General features: G+C 47.2%; 1 protein-coding gene across 2 annotated transcripts in view; it reads left to right on the forward strand.

Annotated features, from left to right (window-relative positions):
* The window catches only part of LOC139276312 (ecto-NOX disulfide-thiol exchanger 1-like), a 246,631-nt gene that overhangs the window by 212,898 nt on the left and 9,848 nt on the right, over nt 1-23,885 (forward strand). For both annotated transcript variants that reach the window (XM_070894111.1, XM_070894112.1), the window contains one exon: nt 7,185-7,290. In XM_070894111.1, coding sequence (XP_070750212.1) covers nt 7,185-7,290 — 106 coding nt within the window. The remainder of the gene's footprint in view (nt 1-7,184; nt 7,291-23,885) is intronic.

The following is a 23,885-nucleotide window of genomic DNA, read 5'->3' on the forward strand; positions in this document are numbered from 1 at the left end:
ACGAGGCAAAGTAACCAACAGAATTGTGCTTCTCATATACCATACCAGTTTGAGACATTGGCCCTGAAATTCCGATCTCCCCGGGTCCGTACAGAGTTCCTACGGACCCGGGAAGGCATCGGAAATGTCGGTTTTCAGCACACATTGTGCATGCACTGGAAACCGGCATTTCCGATCTGTCAAGTTTCTGGCTTGACCCGCATCTTGGGAGCGAGGACACTTGTAAGTGGAAATTTCCGATATTTATGCTTACACATGTCCTCAAGCATCTTGCGCCTGAAAAAGCAGGCGCGTAGCCTACTTTTACAGGCGCAAGTGTTTTAAAAAAACACAAATATATAAAAATAAAGTTATTTAAACATATTTTATCATTAAAAATCCTCCCCACAACAGTAAGTTTATTTTTTAAAACTTTTTTTAAAAATCGGGAAATTATTTTTTTAAGACATTAATAACTTTAATTTAAATGAATGTAGTGTAATTATTTTCTTTTTTTATTAGTGTTTTGGGTGTTTCGGGCTGTGTTTTGGGTGTTTCGAGCTCTATCACAATCATAGTAAATAGGAGTTTAGGACCCTGCGGAACTCCTATTACTATGATACTTTACCTGATTGGCTGTCCAGAGCCATGTGACTCCAGCTCGAGGCCTGCGCACGCGCCGACGTGCACGCGCTGCGAATCGCAGTCAAAGGAGGCCTCAGCATCGGAAAGTCAAACGTGTGCAGCAGCTTAAGGTAGGTGCGTATTTTTTCTCTAAAATGTCCGCGGGAAGGCCAAAACGGAATTTCAGGGCCATTAGACAATGGTATCTGTTAGGACATTCTAGAGAGGACATTGCCACAGAGGGGGAGGTTTTTCATTTTGATTGGCAGCTTAACTAGCAAATCACCAACACAGAAAACTGGGGGGAAGGTGAGCAGTCAGTCTTTAGCTTCCAGTCTGGCTGGATAAGAAGGCAGTCTGAACATGGTGAGTTGGGACATTCAGAGGCATTGCTTTCTCATCAAACAGTGAGGAGTGGAGAGTCTCCAGACTGAGGTATGAATGCACATGTACCATAAGGGAAAAGGCAATGTCGGCTAGTTTCAGCAACAATAGTCTGTAAAGTGAAGGGGTAGAGTAGCATCCTTCGCTATCTCACCATGAAATAGATTGTAAGTTACTGAAAACTATATTTTGTGTTTACAATTGGTCTCGTCTCTCTATAGTCTTTATCTGTCCACTTTCCAGAAGATACAAGAAACATGTGTGGGGCGTGTATAAGATTAGAGTATTCAATGAGCCGATCTCACTGATACAGCCTCGGGTCACCCTAATGTATGTCTAATTATCGGGCAATTAGAATATACTCCATACTGTAGAAAGGTTGATCCACTTACAGCAATGTCTGGTGATGCTGAACCCGAGTGAACATGTGCAGACCTAACATTTGTAACAGTGTGATTGGAGGTAATCATACAATGATATAGCACAGAAGGAGATCATTCGGCCCATCGAGCCTGTGCCGGCTCTTTGGTAGAGCTATCCAATTAATCCCACTTCCCTGCTCTTTCCCCAGAGCCCTGCAGATTTTTCCCCTTCAAGTATTTATCCAATTCCCTTGTGAAAGTTACTATTAAATCTACTTCACCACCCTTTCAGGCTGTGCACTCCCAATTATAACAACTCATTGCATTAAAACAATTCTCCTCATCTCCCCTCTAGGTCGTTTGCAATTATCTTAAATCTGTGTCCGCTGGTTACTGTCCCTCCTGCCAGTGGAAACAGTTTCTTCTTATTTACTCTATCAAACACTTTTAAAACCTTTTATAGGCCCAGGATCCCATATGCTTTTTTAACAGCTTTATCAACCTGTCCTGCTACCTTCAAACAATTGTGTACATACACCCCAGGTCTCTCTGTTCCTGCACCCCTTTTAATATTGTACCATTTAATTTATATCGCCTCTCTTCATTCTTCCTTCCAAATGCTTCACTTCATACTTCTGTGCAATAAATTTCATCTGCATTGTGTCTGCCCATTTCACCAGTCTGTCTATGTTCTCATGAAGTCTGTTACGATCCTCCTCATTGTTACTACATTTCTGAGTTTGGAGTCAACTACAAACTTTGAAATTATGCTCTTTGTACCCAAGTCCAGGTCATTAATATAGATCAAAGAGAGCAGTGGGCCTAATACCGACCCCTGGGGGACGCCACTCATACTTCCCTCCAGTCTGAAAAATAACCGTTTACTTTGATGCGAACCCTTGATTGGTATTGCTGGATATATTCATAGAGTATGCTAATGTAGTGGTTATGTTAATAGAGCCTCACTCATCCAGGCAAGTGGAGAGTATTCCATCACACTCCTGACTTGTGCCTTGTAGATGGTGGTGAGGCTTTGGGGAGTCAGGAGGTGCGACACTCGCCACAGAATACCCAGCCTCTGACCCGCTCTTGTGGCCACAGTATTTTTGTGGCTGGTCCAGTTAAGTTTCTGGTCAATGGTGAGTCCCAGGATGTTGATGGTGGGGGATTCAGCGATAGTAATGCCGTTGAATGTCAAGGGGCAGTGGTTGGACTCTCGCTTGTTGGGGATAGTCATTGCCTGGCACTTGTGTGGCGCGAATGTTACTTGCCACTTCTCTTATGTTCCTATAACAAAGCCATAATTAACAACATAATTATTGGCCAGAACTTTGCTTCCTGGTCATATTTCTTTGACAATCCTCATCAGTTTGAAGGTGATGACTCTTTCTGTCAGTGGGGCAGTGGGGTCACAGAGTGAACAGGACAGTTTATCTGGCAGCCTCCAGCATAATGGCTAGCCCAGCACCGAATGGAACAACAGTTAATCAGCCTGGTACGGGGGTGTATCCCAAGGTACCACTGCACCTTTACTCTTGGCCAGAAATCACATGCAAGGCATCAACTACTGCCAACCTTTTACGCAACAGACATTGGCCCTGATATTTACCTGGGTAGGCATGTGAGCGGTGTGGGCAGGGGGGGAGTGATGGGGAGATGTGGTCGGGAAACCCGGATGTCCAGGTCCCCGCACGCTGTGCAGTTTAACGTCATGGCATTTGTCTGTTTTCCCAGCAGGTTCCCCGTCCGGAAACCAGCCTGATCGACAGGCTTGGCTCCCTGTCAGGCGGGGAACGCTGCGGAGGCCGCAACCCAGGAACAGAGAGGGAGCCTGCAACTGGGGGGGGGTCCGGATCTTGGGGGGAGGGGTCCAATCTTGGTGGGGGGGGTGAGGGGGTTGCCGATCCCGGGGGCGAGAGGGTCCGCCATCCTGGAGGAAGGAAGCAGGTTAGCTTGGGGGACTGGGGGGGGAGCACTCCTGCTCCAACTGGCCCACAAACAGTGCTGGAAAGCATTTACCTTCCACGCAGCAGTCCTCGCCTCCCTTTAGCTGCCGGGTTTCTGGAAGCCTGGGAAACCATGCCAGCCAGGGTTAAACCTGGAAGATAGATTAAATCTGGGACTTGCATCCTCATTATAATATTTAAATGACCAACCCGCCTCCTGGGAGCGGATTGGTTGCCTGCTCCCCGTCCTGCCTCCGTTAAAACTGGAAGCGGGCGGGCTGGAGGCGGGTTGGGGTTGCATTTTATTTTACTTTCACATCTCACCGACCCCAACCTACCCATTTTTGGGGGTAAAATTACCCCCCATAGGGTCTCAAATCATTCCATTAGGACACTCCTTACCCTCCCATTCACTGAGCAGCTTGTCTCTGTTGGCAATTAATCATCTCTTGGAGGAAGCAGGCAGCAGGGACTGCTGTTGGAATCCCAGCAAGTTAACCAAACCAATATGGCCTTTCACCCGTTGGGTCGAATGGCCTGTTTCTGGGCTGTAAAATGCGATGTAATTCTATGTAATGACCCAACCTATGCTTCCTGCAAAGTCAGCGTCCCCACTGTGGCCCTGGGATTAGCACTAACGCTCCACGTGGTCTTTCTAAATACTTACATCTTGTCTTTCTCTCCTCCGTCACCCATTAACAGCTGAACAGCAAGAACAGAGAGATCAACGGCACCAATTCTCACGGAAGTCTGGCTTTGGATGCTGGCGTGTCCAACTGCTGGGTTAGACATTTTTAACACACCTTGTTTTGTATTTGTCCCCTGTTATTTCGAGCCGGCATTTACAGCCTTAAAACACACGTTCGGCCCTGCTTGCTGACTCTGTCGGCACAGGCAGTGTGAGCTGTACCAGCCAGACAGTTCCAGGGGCCGTTCCAGTACCTGGGTTCACTCAGCCAGGCCTCTCAGTATGACGTACTGCAATTGGTCTCCACACCCCCTGGGCTAGAGGAAGGTAAGATTGTCCCATGGCCCCTGCTTACTGCCCTATGACCCCTGCTGGAATATACATGTGTGTGGGGGGGGGGGGGCGCGCAGGGACAAGGGGGCATCGGACCAGATACCCACTCACTGTCCACTCACAGGAATAATGATCACTTGGGAAAAATATTGGAAGCCAGTCAGCCCTGAACCCACAGCCCAACGTGAGCCTGTACCTGCAGAAGGGGACTGGCAACAAATGGCACTTTCAAAAGCAAAGTCTCGGGCTGCGATTGTGTTTATCGCTTCACGTTTTATATTAAAGTTCTGACAATTGGAGAGTTAATCCTTCCGAGTGTCCTTTACGAGCTGTAACAGCGGTGGAATCAATGGGGTAATCATCTCCTTTCCTCAGGCCTTTTTATTGGAGTTCTGTGTTCATTTTGTTAGTCAGAGTATGACCCAGAAAAATACATTGACTTTCGGACTATCTTGAATGGAAATGCTCTCCTTTTCCGAATGGAGGTGTGATTCTAGTATCAAAGGGGGCCGTTTAACCCCAAAGGACGGGCGGGTGGTGGCGGGAAGGAAAAATGTTAAAATTCACAAACCCGACCCCAACCCACCCACTTCCGATTTTAACACAGGCGGGTCGGGAGCCAGGCAACCAATCAGCTCCCAGGAGGCGGGTTGGTCGGTAAAAGCTTTTAGGGAGGCTGGGTGTCGCCGAAATAGAGACAGACTTAAAATAGAAAGACTTGCATTTATATAGCGCCTCCCACAACCTCAGGTCATCCCAAACGTTTTACAGCCGATGAAGTACTTTTGAAGTGTAGTCGCTGTTGTAATGTAAGAAACACAGCAGCCAATTTGCATACAGCAAGCTCCCACAAACAGCATTGCAATAATGACCATATCCTCTGTTTTAGTGATGTTGGTTAAGGGATAAATATTGACCAGGACACTGGGGATAATTCCCCTGCCCTTCTTCAAAATAGTACCGTGGGAACTTTTACATCCACCTGAGAGGGCAGACGGGGCCTCTGGTTAATGTCTCACCCGAAAGACCGCATCTCTGACAGTGCAGCACTCCCTCAGCACAGCACTAGGTGTCAGCCGAGATTAAGCTCAAGTCCCTGGCAGTGGGACTTAAACCCACAACCTTTTGACACAGCGACGAGAATGCTATCCATTGAGCCACAGCTGACACACATGCAGCATAAAAGTGACAATATTTAGGGTTAATGGGAAGGCAATCATTCTCCTATTAACCTTAATAACCCGCAGTTAACCACCAATAGCAGGCTCTAGGTTGATGAGAGCATGTGTTGGGGAAGAGACGCTCGAGGAAGGACATTCTTGCTATTGAGGGAGTGCAGCGAAGGTTCACCAGACTGATTCCCGGGATGGCGGGACTGACCTATCAAGAAAGATTGGATCAATTGGGCTTGTATTCACTGGAGTTCAGAAGAATGAGAGGGGACCTCATAGAAACGTTTAAAATTCTGACGGGTTTAGACAGGTTAGATGCAGAAAGAATGTTCCCAATGTTGGGGAAGTCCAGAACCAGGGGTCACAGTCTGAGGATAAGGGGTAAGCCATTTAGGACCGAGATGAGGAGAAACTTCTTCACCCAGAGAGTGGTGAACCTGTGGAATTCTCTACCACAGAAAGTAGTTGAGGCCAATTCACTAAATATATTCAAAAGGGAGTTAGATGAAGTCCTTACTACTCGGGGGATCAAGGGTTATGGCGAGAAAGCAGGAAGGGGGTACTGAAGTTTCATGTTCAGCCATGAACTCATTGAATGGCGGTGCAGGCTAGAAGGGCTGAATGGCCTGCTCCTGCACCTATTTTCTATGTTTCTATGTTTCTATCACCATGTATAATACCATCTTAAACAGGGTTTGACTGAATAGATTTGCAATGTTGCTGCACATATTAAGGAGATCAATTCTTCCCCCTTGATATCCAGATTCTATGTATTTAAACATTAATTTACAGTTTATATTGGGCAAAGAATTTTCCTGTGTGCTGTGTGCAACATAATTCTAAACCAGTGCATGAAGAATCGGTTCACAATTTCATTCTACAGAGCAAACGGAGCGGAGCTTCCCCCACTGCTGATTAACAATTAATAAGCTTCACGTGCGTTGTAGTGATGGAGAATAAATCAGGTGTAGATTGTCTCTGGGTAGCACTCGGAGTCAGAAGGTCATGGGTTCAGCCTCACTCCAGGCATTGAGTGCACGACCCAGGCCCATACTCCAGTGCAGTGTTGAGGGAGTGCTGCACTGCCAGAGGTGCCGCCATTTCGACAAAACGTTAAACCGAGGCCCGGTCTGCCCTATTTGAGAGGAGCAGGGAGCTGACTCTGGCCCACATGGGTCCCTCTCCACCAAAAACTGTTCATCTCGTCATTTATCCCGTGGACATTTACTGGGGCCATGCTGTCTGCAAACTGGCTGCCACGTTTGTCTGTGTTGCTGGCGACTGCACCTCAATCAGCAAGTACTGAATTGGCTGCAGAGAACTTCTGTGTTGAACAATGATATATAAAGTCAATCTTTTCTTTGCTGCCGTTGATTGGATCTCCATTGTGTAGAGACAGTGCCCCCTATTGGCCATTGTTGTAGCAGCGCTCAGTGTCAGTGACTTGCTGTGTCTGAATCTGCCTGGGCAACAATCACCTCAGTTACACGGCAGTGTTCCAAGTGAGAAAAGGGAGATTTAAAACAACAATCCACTTTGTTTTATTAGATGTTTTAGGTTCATGTCATTTGCCCTAAGGTAGCAAATAATAATAGGGGAGGAGAAACCACTTGTAATCAGAGGGATGATCATGTCAGTCCAAGTTTCTCAGAGGCTCACATTACACCACGTTATTTCCCTTATATTTTCTGTACAGGAGACGAATGGGTTCACCTTGTCCGTGTCCACCCAAGGCAGGCCAGCCAGTGAGGGAAGTCCTGCCTCAAGACCTCTCCGATCAGAGAAAGAAGCTTTATTAGTGGGTAGAGTATCCTGACTTTCTCTTATTTTCAGTGCAAAATGCCTTCTCGTTTGATCATTGAATTAACATTGTGCTGTTCTTCGGCAAAGCCTTGTGTAAATTTTTAAACTGCATGCCAGGAATCGTGAAAGGAACATAGGAACAGGAGTCGGCCATTCAGCCCCTCGAGCCTGTTCCGCCATTCAATTAGATCGTGGCTGATCTGTGTCTTACCTCCATCTAACCCTTAATACCCTTACCCAACAAAAACCTATCCGTCTCAGTTTGGACATTTTCAATTGATCCCCAGCCTCAAAAGCTTATTTTGTGGGGGGGCGCAGGGCACTGGGAGGGCAGGGCATGGGGGGGAGAGGGGGGTCAAGGCAGGGAAGGGGGGTGGGGAGGGAGGTGGGGGTTGACCATGAAAAGTAACTTGGTGACAAGAGATTCAGAGTACCTGTAGGAAGCAGGGAGAAGTGCAGTGCCTACAAACGGTTCACTTCCAGTTCCTTACTCGGGGAGGATTTGTCTCTCAGGCAGAAACAAGAGAGAAAACTGTTTGTCAGAGTGTTCCCCACAGATGAGGTGGTGCCGATATGTGGCTTTTAAATGCTCGATTGCCGAGAACTGTGATTTTTGCAGGAGGCAACTGAAACGGGCAGCCACGTCGTACCTGGGTTGCTGTAACCCTGTAACACTTTCCAGCATATATGAAATACTGTGTCGAAATGTGAAAATGGTTGGCCTAAAAACCAGTGTTGTTGCAAACTAACTTAAGTGTGTGTACTTTTGTATAAAGATTTGAAACCGCTTTTAAAAAAAAAAAACACTTTCCAGCATCACTAATGAGCGAATGGCCCCGGAGTATAAAAGTAGGGAAGTCTTGTTACAGCTATACAGGGTATTGGTGAGGCCACACCTGGAATACTGCATTCAGTTTTGGTTTCCATATTTACGAAAGGATATACTTGCTTTGGAGGCAGTTCAGAGAAGGTTCACAAGGTTGATTCCGGAGATGAGGGGGTTGACTTATGAGGAGAGATTGAGTAGGTTGGGCCTCTACTCATTGGAATTCAGAAGAATGAGAGGTGATCTTATCGAAATGTATAAGATTATGAGGGGGCTTGACAAGGTGGATGCAGAGAGGATGTTTCCACTGATAGGGGAGACTAGAACTAGAGGGCAAAATCTTATAATAAGGAACCGCCCATTTAAAACTGAGGTGAGGAGAAATTTCTTCTCTGAGGGTTGTGGATCTGTGAAATTCGCTGCCTCAGAGAGTTGTAGAAGCTGGGACATTGAATAAATTTAAGACAGAAATAGACAGTTCCTTAAACGATAATGGAATAAGGGGTTATGGGGGGCGGGCAGGGAAGTGGAGCTGAGTCCATGATCGGATCAGCCATGATCGTATTAAATGGTGGAGCAGGCTCGAGGGGCCGTATGGCCTACTCCTGCTCCTATTTCTTATGTTCTTTTAACTGTTCACTTGTCCGGCTGGGACAGCTTTCAGGAATATGGCTGTGCACCAACCAGGCTCTGCTCATCTGGGCAGCCTTTGTTACGGAGCAGTGTAAGCAGCTGTTTGGGTGGGGCTGACAATCCCCAAAGTATGGACATACATCACTGCAGGAGTGACTGAGGTGCCAACTGCTCTTGTGATTGGGGCTTCTGTGTGAAATAGGTTTACGCCTGAGTTGTAATCGAGATCAGAGCCACGTCACATGAATATGCTAAATGTTTAACTCCTAATGCACGGTAATTTTTAGGCCATCGTCTCAATCCCCCTGCTTTTATATCTAGCAGAAAGCTCACCGGTGGTATCCACTTCCATTGCTGCTCTGGTAACATTTCCAAATCTGCTGGGCCCACTGAAGCAGGACTGGCCAGCAGTAAACTCTCCCTCTTTGATTTGACTATTCATCTTAGGAATGTCGCACAAAGGTATCATTAACTTCATTCACTCCTCTTCACAAGGGGGCTGAAAGCTCATGCCAACAGCTGTAGCCACTTTCTCCCGACATGACCCCACTCTGGACTCATAACTCCCTTTTTGCACAATTAGTGTCGTACCTCACATGAAGCAATGTTCCCACTGGGTTAAATGTAGGGGCCAATTCTGTGAATGCCTCACCTGCCGATATGCCTCCTGAGAATTCCATTGGAGACCTAGCCTCCCACTCTCAAAGCACAATTCATGGAATCATCAACAACAACGACAACTTGTGTTGTGTATCCGTAAAACATGTACTCCCATGTTCTGCCACTAGGGAGCTCATCCCCTGAAGTCCCAAGGGATCCCAGCATCCCTTGGGAGCACTGTATATAAGCCAGGCCCAAGGTCTGTTCCTCACTCTGGAGTGTCTTATTTAAGACTGAGGTCACTGTTACTTTAACCTCCCTGTATGCAGCCTCATCTGTGTTAGGAACACAATAACTGTCGACGAGAATACGAATCCAACGCAAAGATGCAGCAAACTGTGGGCATCCTGGAGAAGTTCTCGGAGGGTGAGGACTGGGAAGCCTATGTTGAACGGCTAGACCAGTACTTTGTAGCCAACGAGTTGGACGGAGAAGGAAGCGCTGCAAAAAGGAGAGCGGTCCTCCTCACGGTCTGCGGGGCACTGACCTACAGCCTCATGAAGAATCTTCTGGCTCCGGTGAAACCCACAGATAAGTCGTATGAGAAGCTGTGTACACTGGTTCGGGAACATCTTAACCCGAGGGAGAGCATGCTGATGGCAAGGTATCAGTTCTACACGTGCCAGCGATCTGAAGATCAGGAAGTGGCAAGCTACATCATCGAGCTAAGACGACTTGCAGGACAATGTGAGTTTGATGGCTACCTGGAGCAGATGCTCAGACTTTTTTGTACTGGGCATTGGCCACGAAACCATCCTACGAAAACTTTTGACTGTAGAGACACCGCCCCTCAGTAAGGCCATTGCGATAACACAGGTGTTTATGTCCACCAGTGATAACACCAAACAAATCTCTCAGCACACAAGTGCTAGCAATGTTCATAAATTAACTGGAACTATGTTTGCGAGCAGAAATGTACAGCACAGAACCCACGAGTCTGCAACTGCCAGCAGGCCTCAGGTGACCCAGATGACTGAGTCCCCAACAAAGGATGAATGCAAGGCAATTCACTCCTTGTTGGCGTTGTGGAGGCTTCCATTCAGCCTATTCATGCTGCTTCAAAGGGTATGTTTGCAAGAGCTGTGGAACAATAGGGCACCTCCAACGAGCTTGCAAACGAGCTGCAAGCTCTGCAAAACCTGCTAACCACCATGTGGCAGAGGAAGATCGGTCCATGGTGGATCAAAGCAATTTCGAGCCTCAGAGAAGAGGCAGATGCTGAAGTGCATGGGGTGCACACATTTTCGACCAAATGTCCACATGGTGGTTAGCACTTTTGAGTACCGGAACAATCAGGCTGGCCCACTCACTGAATTCCACTGGGGAGATGATGCTCTCGCGTTGCAGCCTGTCCACCTCGATTTCCATTTTGGTAACTTCCTACCGGGGTTAAGCACCCTTTTAGAGCCCCTACATGTGTTATTGCGCAAAGGTGAGAACTGGGTATGGGGAAAAAAACAAGTAATTGCTTTTGAGAAAGCCAGAAACATTTTATGCTCCAACAAGCTGCTTGTATTTTATAACCCGTGTAAAAGACTTGTGCTAGCATGTAACACGTCATCGTACGGAGTCGGGTGTTACAACAAACTAACGTTGAGGGGAAGTTGCAACCTGTCACCTATGCTTCCAGGAGTTTGTCTAAGGCCAAGATAGCCCACAGCATGATTGAGAAAGAGGAATTATCGTGTGTGTTCGGGATAAAGAAAATGCATCAGTACCTGTTTGGCCTCAAATTTGCGCTGGAAACCGATCACAAGCACCTCACATCTCTGTTCCCTGAAAATAAGGGGATAAATACTAATGCCTCAGCCCGCATACAAAGGTGGGCACTCGCGCTATCAACGTATAACTATACCATCCGCCACAGGCCAGACACCGAGAACTGTGCGGATGCTCTCAGTAGGCTACCATTTCCCACCATGGCGGTGGAAATGGCACAGCCCGCAGACTTGTTGATGGTCATGGAAGCTTTTGAAAATGATAAATTACCTGTCACGGCCCGCCAGATTCGGACTTGGACCAGCCAAGATCCTCTGCTGTCCCTAGTAAAAAACTGTGTACTACATGCGAGCTGGGCCAACATCCCCGTTGAAATGCAAGAACCAATCAAGCCGTTCCAGTGGCGAAAGGACGAGCTATCCATTCAGGCAGACTGCCTGTTGTGGGGTAACCGCGTAGTGCTACCAAAAAAGGGCAGGGAGACGTTCATCTCGGATCTCAACAACACACACCCGGGTATAGTAATGATGAAAGCGATAGCCAGATCCCACGTGTGGTGGCCTGGTATCGACTCTGACTTAGAGTCCTGTGTACGGCAATGCAGCGTATGTGCTCAGTTGAGCAACGCGCCCAGGGAGGCACCACTAAGTTTGTGGTCCTGGCCCCCCAGACCATGGTCGAGGATCCATGTCGACTAGGTGGGCCCGTTTCTCGGTAAAATGTTCCTGGTGGTGGTGGATGCTTTCTCAAAATGGATTGAATATGAAATAATGTCGGGAAGCACTGCCACCGCCACCATTGAAAGCCTGAGGGCCATGTTTGCCACCCACGGCCTGCCTGACATACTGGTCAGTGACAACGGGCCATCTTTCACCAGTGCCGAATTTAAAGAATTCATGACCCGCCATGGGATCAAACATGTCACCTCGGCCCCGTTTAAACCAGCCTCCAATGGGCAGGCAGAGCGGGCAGTACAAACCATCAAACAGAGCCTTAAATGAGTCACAGAAGGCTCACTCCAAACCTGCCTGTCCCGAGTACTGCTCAGCTACCGCACGAGGCCCCACTCACTCACAGGGGTGCCCCCGGCTGAGCTATTCATGAAAAGAACACTTAAAACCAGACTCTCGCTGGTTCACCCCAACCTGCATGAACAGGTAGAGAGCAGGCGGTAGCAACAAAATGTAAACGATGGTCGCGTCACTGTGTCACGGGAAATTGATCTGAATGACCCTGTGTATGTGCTAAACTATGGACATGGTCCCAAGTGGATCGCGGGCACGGTAATAGCTAAAGAAGGGACTAGGGTGTTTGTAGTCAAACTAGACAATGCACAAATTTGCAGAAAGCGCCTGGACCAAACGAGGCTGCGGTTCACAGACTGCCCTGAACCACCCACAGCATACACTGCCTTTTGAGCCCACAACACAGACCCAATAGATCAACGACACCACGCCGGAGCAGGAAATCGAACCCATCACGCCGAACAGCCCAGCAAGGCCAGGCTCACGGCAGCCCTAAAGGGCCAACAACACGCCCAGCGAGGGCACAGCCAACACATCAAAACAGACATTTGTACCGAGGCGGTCCACCAGGGAAAGAAAGGCTCCCGACTGCCTCACCTTGTAAATAGTTTTCACTTTGACTTTGGCGGGGGGAGTGATGTTGTGTATCTGTAAAGCAGGCACTCCCATGTTCCGCCACATCCCCTGAAGTCCCAAGGGATCCCAGCATCCCTTGGGAGCACTGTATATATGCCGGCCCCCAAGGCCTGTTCCTCACTCTTATTAAAGACTAAGGTCACTATTACTTTAACCTCCCAGTGTGCAGCCTCATGTGTGTTAGGAACACAATAACCTATATTTATATAGCGCCTTTAACATAGTAAAATGTCCCAAGGCGCTTCACAGGTGTGTTGTAAGCCAAATCAGATACGTTTGACACTGAGCCACATCAGAAGAAATTACAGCAGGTGACCAAAAGCTTGGTCAAAGAGGTAGGTTTTAAGGATTGTCTTAAAGGAGGAAGGAGAGATAGAGAGGTTTATGGAAGGAATTCCAGAGCTTAGGCCCCAGGCAGCTGAAGGCATGGCCACCAATGATTGAGCAGTTATAATCAGGGATGCTCAAGAGGGCAGAATTTGAAGAGCGCAGACATCTCGTGGGGTTGTGAGGCCAAAGGAGATTACAGAGATAGGAAGGGGCAAGGCCATGGAGGGATTTGTAAATAAGATGAGAATTTTGAAATCGAGATACTGCTTCACTGGGAGCCAATGTAGGTCAGCGAGCGCAGGGGTGATGGGTGAGCGGGACTTCGTGCGAGTTTTGGATGATCTCAAAATTACATAGGGTAGAATATGGGAGGCCAGCCAGGAGTGCGTTGGAGTAGTCAAGTCTCGAGATAACAAAGGCATGGATGAGGATTTCAGCAGCAAATGAAGTCGGTTTTAGTTATGCCACGGATATGTGGCCGGAAACTCATTTCCGGATCAAATATGACACCAAGGTTGTGAACAGTCAGGTTTAGCCTCAGATAGATGCTAGGGAGAGGGATAGAGTCAGTGGCAAGGGAACGCAGTTTGTGTCGAGGACCAAAGACAATGGCTTCGGTTTTCCAAATATTTAATTGGAGAACATTTCTGCTCATCCAGTACTGGATTTCGGGCAAGCAGTCTGACAATTTAGATTCCAAGCAGGGGTCGAGAGAAGTGGTGCTGAGATAGAGCTCGGTGTCGTCAGCCGTGTTTTAGATGATGTCACCAAGGGGCAGCATATGGATGAGAAATAGGAGGGACGAAGGATAGATCCTTGGGGGACACCAGAGGTAATGATGCGGGAGTGGGAAGAGAAGCCGTTGCAGGTGATTTTCTGGCTACGATTAGATCGATAAGAATGGAACCAGGTGAGTGTAGTCCCACCCAATTGGACGATGGTGGAGAGGCGTTGGACGAGGATGGAGTGGTCAACCGTGTCAAAGGCTACAGACAAGTCGAGAAGGATGAGGAGGGATAATTTACCTTTGTCACAGTCACAAAGGATGTAATTTGTGACTTTGATAGCCATTTTGGTACTGTGGCAGGGGCAGAAACCAGATTTAAAGGATTCAAACATGGAGTTCCGGGAAAGATGGGCACGGATTTGGGAGCCGACAACATATTCAAGGACTTTGGAGAGGAAAGGGTGATTGGAAATGGGGCGATAGCTAGCAAGCACAGTGGGGTCAAGGGTTGGATATTTGAGGAGAGGGGAGATGATGACAGATTTGAAGGAGAAGGGGACAATATCTGAGGAGAGAGAACCTTTCACAATGTCAGCTAATATGGGAGCCAGGAAAGGAAGTTGGGTGGTCAGCAGTTTAGTGGGAGTAGGGTCAAGGGAGCAGGAAGTGGGTCTCATGGCCACGATGAGTGGAGAATCATAGAATAGTACAGCACAGAAGGAGGCCTTTCGGCTCATCGACTCTACACTGGCTCTTTCAAAGAGCAATCCAGTTAGTCCCATTCCCCCGCTCTTTCCCCTTATCCCTGCAATTGTTTCACCTTCAAGAATTTATCCAATTCCCTTTTGAAGACGACTATTGAACCTGCTTCCACCATCCTATCGGGCAGAGCATTCCAAATCCTAACCACTCGCTGCATGAAAACGTTGTTCCTCAGCTCGCCTCTGGTTCTTTTGCTGATCACCTTAAGTCTGTGCCCTCTGATTATCGACCCTTCTGCCAATGGGATCAGTTTCTCTTTAATTACTCTATCTAAACCCCTCATCATTTCAAACACCTCTGTCAAAACTGCTCTTGGCCTTCTCTGCTCTAAGGAGAACAAGCCCAGCTTCTCCAGTCTATCCACGTAATTGGAATCCTTCATCCCTGGAATCATTGCAGTAAATCTCTTCTGTACCCTCTCCAAAGCCTTCACGTCCTTCCTAAAGTGCGGTGCCCAGAATTGGACACAATACTCCAGCTGGGGCCAAACTAGTGTTTTATACAGGTTTCGCAAAACTTCCTGGGATTTGTACTCTCTGCCTCTATTTGTAAAGCACACAATGCCATAAGCTTTATTAACTGCTTTGTTAACCTGCCCTGCCACCTTCAAAGATTTGTGCATAAGCACCCTCAGGTCTCGTTGTTCATGAACTCTCTTTGAAATTAATGTGTATGGTCTCTCCTCATTCTTCCTACCAAAATATATCACCTCTGCGTTGAATTTCACCATTTGTAAAACCAACCCTGTAGTTTTACGGCTTACAGCAACTGTACATTACATATGCGGATCTCATACGTGGATCGATGTCCCAGCTTACTTTCCCACCAGACAGATGCTCAGAACCCACCGTTTCCAATTGTAAGTGCCACTTCTGGACAGGCAGATCAGTTGCCAAGCCAAAGTCGGCAGGGTCCTAATGCCTGTATGCTAATCAGGGTCCGAATGCCCGTATGCTAATCAGGGTCCTAATGCCTGTATGCTAATCAGGGCTCTAATGCGTATATGCTAATCAGGGTCCTAATGTGTTTATGCTAATCAGGGTTCTAATGCCCGTATGCTAATCAGAATCCGATGTGGTTGGGCCCCAGCAGCCATGTTGTCTCGGGCCTGAGCCTGGGATCCACCGCTGCTTTCCCACCAGGTGAAGGTCAACCTGAGGAGCATTGGGAAACTGAAGAGGCTTCTCCAGGTAAGTATTTCTACTTTCCAGAGGAAAGTGTAGACCTCCCCCGCCCTGGACTCCCCGCTTCCCTGTGCGAGACTCCCCCTGCCCCCCCCTCACCAACCCCCCCCACCAACCCCCTTCCCCACATGTATCTAAGTGCCAGTGGGGGGACCAAAGCCCACCCCATTCCCCACATGTATCTGAGTGCGAGTGGGGGGGTGGTGGGGGGCAAGGCCCACCCCATTCCCCACATGTATCTATCTGAGTGCGAGTGGGAGGCTAAGGAACCCAATTGCCCACATGTATCTGAGTGCGAGTGGGCGGGGGAGAGTCGCTCTCCATCCAGTTCCTGCCAGGTGCTTGCGGGATGGGGACTGCCGGCATGTTACTGAGGCCTGGCGGTTAAAATCACCGAGGCCCCCATACCATGGGCCGTTGGGAAATGAACTGAAACCAGCGGTTTGGAAACCTGCTATCAGTTACCCCCCCCCCCCCCACCAGGGGCTCTATAGGGGAATGGAATGAATGTATTTATTTACAGCACAGAAACAGGCCGTTCAACCCAACTGGTCTGTGCAGTGTTTATGCTCCACACGAGCCTCCTCCTGCCCTACTTCATCTCACCCTATCAGCATATCCCTCTATTCCTTTCTCCCTCATGTGTTATCTAGCTCCCCCTTAAATGCATCTCTGCTATTCGCCTCGAACACTCTCTGCAGTAGCAAGTTCCACATTCTCACCATTCTATCCAAGTATGAAGCAGAAATCAGTAAATACTGTCACATACAAATTTTGAATGCAACTATAAAGAAAAATGCTCACAGTGATTGAATTGCCTCTTTTAAGAAATATCTTTGGATATTAACAAAATCTGTCGCTGTCACATTCTCTTCAATGTTCATTTCTGCTGATCGGGATTGATTGTAACTGACATAGCGCCAGTCTCAGGTTATGGAATCCTCCTGAACTCAGAATTCACTGAAAACCTGAGCTGCTATAAGCTGTTGGGTATCGGAGGGCACTTGCTGTGGCAGATTTCACAGGTCCCTCTCCCAAGCCTTAAACTCCTGCTTTCACACCAATGCAGGGATTCATGCGGTTGGTTCCCTGAATTCCTTATTGGATTTATTGTTGATTATCATATATTTATGGCTCCTAGTTTGGGTCTCCCCCAGAAGTGGAAACATCTTCTCTACGTCTACCCTAACGAACCCCTTCCTAGTTTTAAAGACCCCCATCAGATCACCTCTCAAAGCTCAGATCCTGGTAACGTGTGGAATGGGTGGGATTGAGAAGGTGGTATTGAAAAATGTTTCTTCTGATAATTCTGGGAGTTGTCTCGCACAAAAAGTCCGTGAGCATTTTGCGCTGAATACATACCGAGTGCTATCGGTTCTGAAACTCAGTGGCCTTCCCCTCACTATTAGCCCAGTGTGTGTCTATGTGTGTTTGTGGGTCTACTCCACCATGTTAGCACAATAGGAGGGGAACAGATAGTAGAAATAAGACAAAGTTCAGTAATGGGGTCTCGGTGATGTGATTAAAAGGCACGACCTTTACAGTAACGGGGTTTTGAAGTGCTTATCGTTTCTTTAGTTGTATCCATGAACTGCAGGAAAGGAAGGATCAAGCTAAGTTGTCCATTGACCAGCCGAGTATTTACCTTTTTTAGATTTGTTTGCACTGTTTGCTGCCACTTGCTACCCTAACCTTTCAAAGAGAGACCTGGTGCTGTCCTTTGTAAGTTGAGTAACACATTCTCAGAATTTAAAACACCTTCCAGGCCTCTCCTTATTTTCCCTCAGACTTGTCTGGCTCCAGCGCTCACAATTCAGATATCACAATACTCACAAATGGATTCAGCAAGGGTGTATCACAAATAAATAGTAAAAAGTAGTTAGAAGTGTTAAAATAAACACTAATTTACTCATAGGATAATTTAATAAACAAGCACTGACCTCATGAACATTACATTTTCACATATTTATTCAGTGCAGCCATTAGCTAGCGACACAATGTCTGCGTTTATCCTAAAGGCTGTGGTGATGGGTCAATTGGGTCAAGACTGAGATCAGTATATCTGTTGATAGCTGTGGGTAAATGGGGTTGAGGTACAGATCAGCCACGATCTGATTGAATGGTGGAGCAGACTCGAGGGGCTGAATGGCCTACTGCTGCTCCTATGCACTGTGACTGGAAATTGCAGTAGGCAGTCCCTACAGTGCGGTAATATGGGTGCCAAAGACTGCTGGCTATAACAGTAGGGCATGATTCCACGTCCCACATCAACTGCCCCGAATTACTATCCTTCGAACACATGGCACAATTTGCCATCCAAATATTGCAATTTTACCATAAAAAGTCCTGGAGCCAGCAAAAATGCTGTTTTCAGAGCAGATCCTAGCCAATGCTTAGCCTATCAATAGATTGTGTGAGTAGGTTTTCTCCATGCTCTGTGTAAAGGCATTGTAAACCTGCTCTTTACAAAAGGGTTTCTCACTGATACATGTAGGGCACTAAGATATCCACCCCAGCATTTTCTTCTTTTATTGGGGGATTTTATGGATTTCTGCTCCCGGCACAAAGCTTTGATCGCTGGGAGCATTTATGGGGAATTTGGGCAATAATTCCCATGGGCTAATTCCACAATCACAACATTCCCAGCAGGGCCTGTGTCCACAGTGAGTACACATTCACAGAGCTGCCCGTTACTTGTGTTGTATCGCTGGCACATCCCGGCACAGACACGATGGGCCAAATGGCCTCCTTCTGTGCCGTACATTTCTGTGCTTCTGGTCTCCGAGCCCCACTTCCTCTGAACCTGGCTGGGCTGCTGGGAGTGGAATTAACCCTAATACATACTCCCAGTGGGTGACCCTCCACCTAGTTTATAACATTAACCCTAAAAGAGCAGGACAGCATCAGCCTATTAACGCTGTCTGAAACCCTCAGCGATTCCGTCCAATTTCAATACCAAAGCTGCAGTCTTTGGCTAAATTTTCCAAAATATTCTTCTAAACTGTTTTCGTGAAATCATTTCGACCATCAAAAGACAGAGATGAAGCACAAGAGAGTAAATAATGCAAGTAAAAGCAACTGGTTGGATAGATGATGTCCGTGTGACCGCCACGGACTGCGTCTGGTTCTAAACTGGAGAATCAGGACTATCTTTCAAATAATTGGCAACAGAACCAGAGAAGGAGAGAGGAGAATTATTTTACACAGAGGGTTGTTATGATCCGGAACCTGAAAGGGTGGTGGAAGCAGATTCCATAGCAACTTTCAAAGTCAAATGGAGGTGTCCTTGAAGCGGACTCATTTGAAGGGTTATGGGGAAAAAGCTGGGCTGTGGGACTAAATTGGACAGCTCTTTCAAAAAGTGGGCACAAGCACAACGAGTCGAATAGCCTCCTTCTGTGCTCTAAGCTTCTCTGATTCTACCTTCTACATCCATGGCTGCTGATATCACTGAGATACACCCTCACAGGCAGGGCTCGAAATTTGAGTGTTTGTCTCTTGTTTGATATCTGCCACCTCCGTGAGCAAGGAAGTGCACCATCCAGTAATGGCACAAGGAACAAATATGTGCAACAGTTATGCACAATGCTGGAAAAGGTGCCTTCTGGCAGGTGCAGAAGTCAACAACTTCGGTTTGTGCCAGGCTGATGAAGAGAAGTGTACAAAAGGGAACAGCACACTTCCTTCTGAGACCAGCAAGCAACTTGATCTTCAGCCGGCCAGCATCCCACCCAAAACGAGCCGAAGCCTCATTCCGATATTTCAGTGGGAGTCCGACGCGGTTGTAAGATCCTGATGCAATTTGCAGGTGCCAATGGGTGGAGTGTGCGCCATGCATGCTCTGCCCATTGGTACTGGACGCAGTGCGCCCTACCCTCCGATCCTTAAAAGGACCAGTGGAGGCCACTCCCAAACATCCTCCCGACACCACAACAATCGTAGCACCAGTGTCGGCCGCTGAATGGCTCTCCCCCAAGACTGCCGCCCCCTCTACACACTTTACGGTCTGACACCCTGGCTCCAGCTGTCTCGTCACATTCAAATAAGGCTTGCCCATGAAAATGGTTCCGGCTTCTCTCTAGTGCGCTTTGGGTGGTGTTGTGCTATATATGAAACCAGTCCCTGTATAGCCAAGGAAAAAATAAATGTCACTGCTGACGTGACCTGAGTTTTTTTCGAGCTTGCAAGCCAATTACTTTAGTCTCAACGACACCCTTGAAATCTGAATTATGTCGGCTGTTTGTTGCAGGCAAACTCCCAAAGTAATGGTAGCAATAGAGCAGACAACACAACCTTCTAAATTGAGCTGAGGTGGTATTGCCAACCGAGGTTGGACATATTTCAGAACCACCCGCCTCTGCCCCCACCATTGGTCACTCGACATGTCCATCCTCGCGATGCCCCATCTTCTCACACTGATTGGTCACTCGACCTGTCAATCCTTGTGATGCCCCATCTTCTCACACTGGTCACTCGACCTGTCCATCCTTGTGATGCCCCATCTTCTCACACTGGTCACTCGACATGTCCATCCTCGCAATGCCCCATCTTCTCACACTGATTGGTCACTCAACATGTCCATCCTTGTGATACCCCATCTTCTCACACTGGTCACTTGACATGTCCATCCTCGCAATGCCCCATCTTCTCACACTGATTGGTCACTCGACATGTCCATCCTCGCAATGCCCCATCTTCTCACACTGATCGGAGACCAGGAAACGGACACTTCGTCACCAGGTTGAATGATTCTTGGTCAAACAGCCCGTTTTCCACCATCTCCAATAATGAATAGTGTTGAAAGAACATTTTTTGAAATGCCTCTATGCTTTGTCTCCCGGTTTACATGCAGCAGTGTCCAGAAGATTAATCTTTAATTCCTGGAGACTCCAGGACAAGCCTGAAGGGTTGGTGACCCTACGCTGGGGAGAAGGGGCGAGTACAGTTGCCCAGGGTTCAGCCCCTTCGCGCTTTCTTTACTCACAGTCTACAGACAAAAACAACAACTTGTATTTATATAGCGCCTCTAACGTACTGAAACGTCCCCAGGCGCTTCACAGGAGTATTATGAGACAAAAAATTTGACACTGAGCAACATAAGGAGAAATTAACACAGATGACCAAAAGTCTGGTCAAAGAGGTAGGTTTTAAGAAGCGTCTTAAAAGGAGAAAAGAAATGTAAAGAGGTTTAGGCAGGGAATTCCAGAGCTTAGGGCCTAGGCAACAGAAGGCACGGCCGCCAGTGGTTGACCGATTACAATCAGGGATGCTCAAGGGGACAGAATTAGAGGAGCGCAGACATCTCAGGAGATTGTGGTGCTGGAGGAGCTTACAGAGATAGGGAGGGATGAGGCCATGGAGATATTTGTAAACAAGGATGAGAATTTTGAAATCGAGGTGTTGCTAACCAGAATTTCTCAATTTGCAGGCAACATTAAAATGTGTTCTGTAGGCACAAATTATAGAAAGCAATAGAGAGCTCCGCACATGGAGTAATTACTGGGAAATAGTGTTTAATGCTGATCAATGTAAAGGTGGATCGAGGTGTGAGTGATACTGATGTTAGTTTTAAGGCAAAAGAACATAGGCTAGGGGAGAGTTTGAGACCAGGCTGAAGACTGGTCTTTGATAATGTCTGTGCAATGTCAGGGGTGATAAACACAACACTGTCAGGGACATTGCCAGAAGCACCGAAGCACTCTGGTACTAACTGGGTAAATATATCGGTCGGAAGACATTTAGAATATTGCATTCAATCTTGAATCAAATAACTATTGATTCATTGGAAAGGCCTCGAGGAAGATCAGCGAGATAATTAGATCACTGTTACCAGGATAAACCAGTAAAATGACAAGGTGAGAGATGTGATTCAGACACTTAAAATAACGAGGGATTGGATCAAGTGGGGATTGGTCATTTATTTACCGTGAGGACCAAAGGACAGACTCTGAAAGTGAAGCAGCAATCCAGCAGATGGAATGAGCTGGGCGAGCTGAGCAACCACACATTACTCAGCCTCTTGCTCTCTTACAATAATAAGGAAAGGAAAGGACTTGCATTTATGTAGTGCCTTACATCTCCTGCTGTAAAACATCCCACAGCACTATTTTGAAGAAGAGCAGGGGAGTTCTACCTGGTCAATATTTGTCCTGCATCCACCATCACTAAAACAGATTATCTGGTTATTATTGCCACATTTCCTATGTTACAACAATGGGATAATTGGCTGTAAAGCACTTTGGGATGTCCTGAGGTTGTGAAAAGCACTATATAAATGCAAGTCTTTCTTTCTTGAATCAGCAGTTGTTCAGTGGCCCTGTGCATTTCTAGCTTTCTATGTTGACAATATTACAGATCTGAACTGTAAGCAAAGACATTTTTACAGTTGTACAATTTGGGATGTGTGTTATGAGAGCTGTAACTTCAGGCCTTAATGGATCGATTTCATCAAATTGAAACCTTGACTGACATAGAAACATAGAAACTAGGTGCAGGAGTAGGCCATTCGGCCCTTCTAGCCTGCACCGCCATTCAATGAGTTCATGGCTGAACATGCAACTTCAGTACCCCATTCCTGCTTTCTCACCATACCCCTTGATTCCCCTAGTAGTAAGGACTTCATCTAACTCCTTTTTGAATATATTCAGTGAATTGGCCTCAACAACTTTCTGTGGTAGAGAATTCCACAGGTTCACCACTCTCTGGGTGAAGAAATTCCTCCTCATCTCGGTCCTAAATGGCTTCCCCCTTATCCTTAGACTGTGTCCCCTAGTTTTGGACTTCCCCAACATTGGGAACATTCTTCCTGCATCTAACCTGTCTAACCCCGTCAGAATTTTAAACGTTTCTATGAGGTCCCCTCTCATTCTTCTGAACTCCAGTGAATACAAGCCCAGTTGATCCAGTCTTTCTTGATAGGTCAGTCCCGCCATCCCGGGAATCAGTCTGGTGAACCTTCGCTGCACTCCCTCAATAGCAAGAATGTCCTTCCTCAGGTTAGGAGACCAAAACTGTACACAATACTCCAGGTGTGGCCTCACCAAGGCCCTGTACAATTGTAGCAACACCTCCCTGCCCCTGTACTTAAATCCCCTCGCTATGAAGGCCAACATGCCATTTGCTTTCTTAACCGCCTGCTGTACCTGCATGCCAACCTTCAATGACTGATGTACCATGACACCCAGGTCTCTTTGCACCTCCCCTTTTCCTAATCTGTCACCATTCAGATAATAGTCTGTCTCTCTGTTTTTACCACCAAAGTGGATAACCTCACATTTATCCACATTATACTTCATCTGCCATGCATTTGCCCACTCACCTAACCTATCCAAGTCGCTCTGCAGCCTCATAGCATCCTCCTCGCAGCTCACACTGCCACCCAACTTAGTGTCATCCGCAAATTTGGAGATACTACATTTAATCCCCTCGTCTAAATCATTAATATACAGTGTAAACAGCTGGGGCCCCAGCACAGAACCTTGCGGTACCCCACTAGTCACTGCCTGCCATTCTGAAAAGTCCCCATTTACTCCTACTCTTTGCTTCCTGTCTGACAACCAGTTCTCAATCCATGTCAGCACACTACCCCCAATCCCATGTGCTTTAACTTTGCACATTAATCTCTTGTGTGGGACCTTGTCGAAAGCCTTCTGAAAGTCCAAATATACCACATCAACTGGTTCTCCCTTGTCCACTCTACTGGAAACATCCTCAAAAAATTCCAGAAGATTTGTCAATCATGATTTCCCTTTCACAAATCCATGCTGACTTGGACCTATCATATTACCTCTTTCCAAATGCACTGCTATGACATCCTTAATAATTGATTCCATCATTTTACCCACTACCGATGTCAGGCTGACCGGTCTATAATTCCCTGTTTTCTCTCTCCCTCCTTTTTTAAAAAGTGGGGTTACATTGGCTACCCTCCACTCCATAGGAACTGATCCAGAGTCAATGGAATGTTGGAAAATGACTGTCAATGCATCCACTATTTCCAAGGCCACCTCCTTAAGTACTCTGGGATGCAGTCCATCAGGCCCTGGAGATTTATCGGCCTTCAATCCCATCAATTTCCCCAACACAATTTCCC

Source organism: Pristiophorus japonicus, chromosome 11, assembly GCF_044704955.1.
Source record: "Pristiophorus japonicus isolate sPriJap1 chromosome 11, sPriJap1.hap1, whole genome shotgun sequence".
In the NCBI taxonomy this organism is placed as follows: Eukaryota; Metazoa; Chordata; class Chondrichthyes; family Pristiophoridae; genus Pristiophorus; species Pristiophorus japonicus.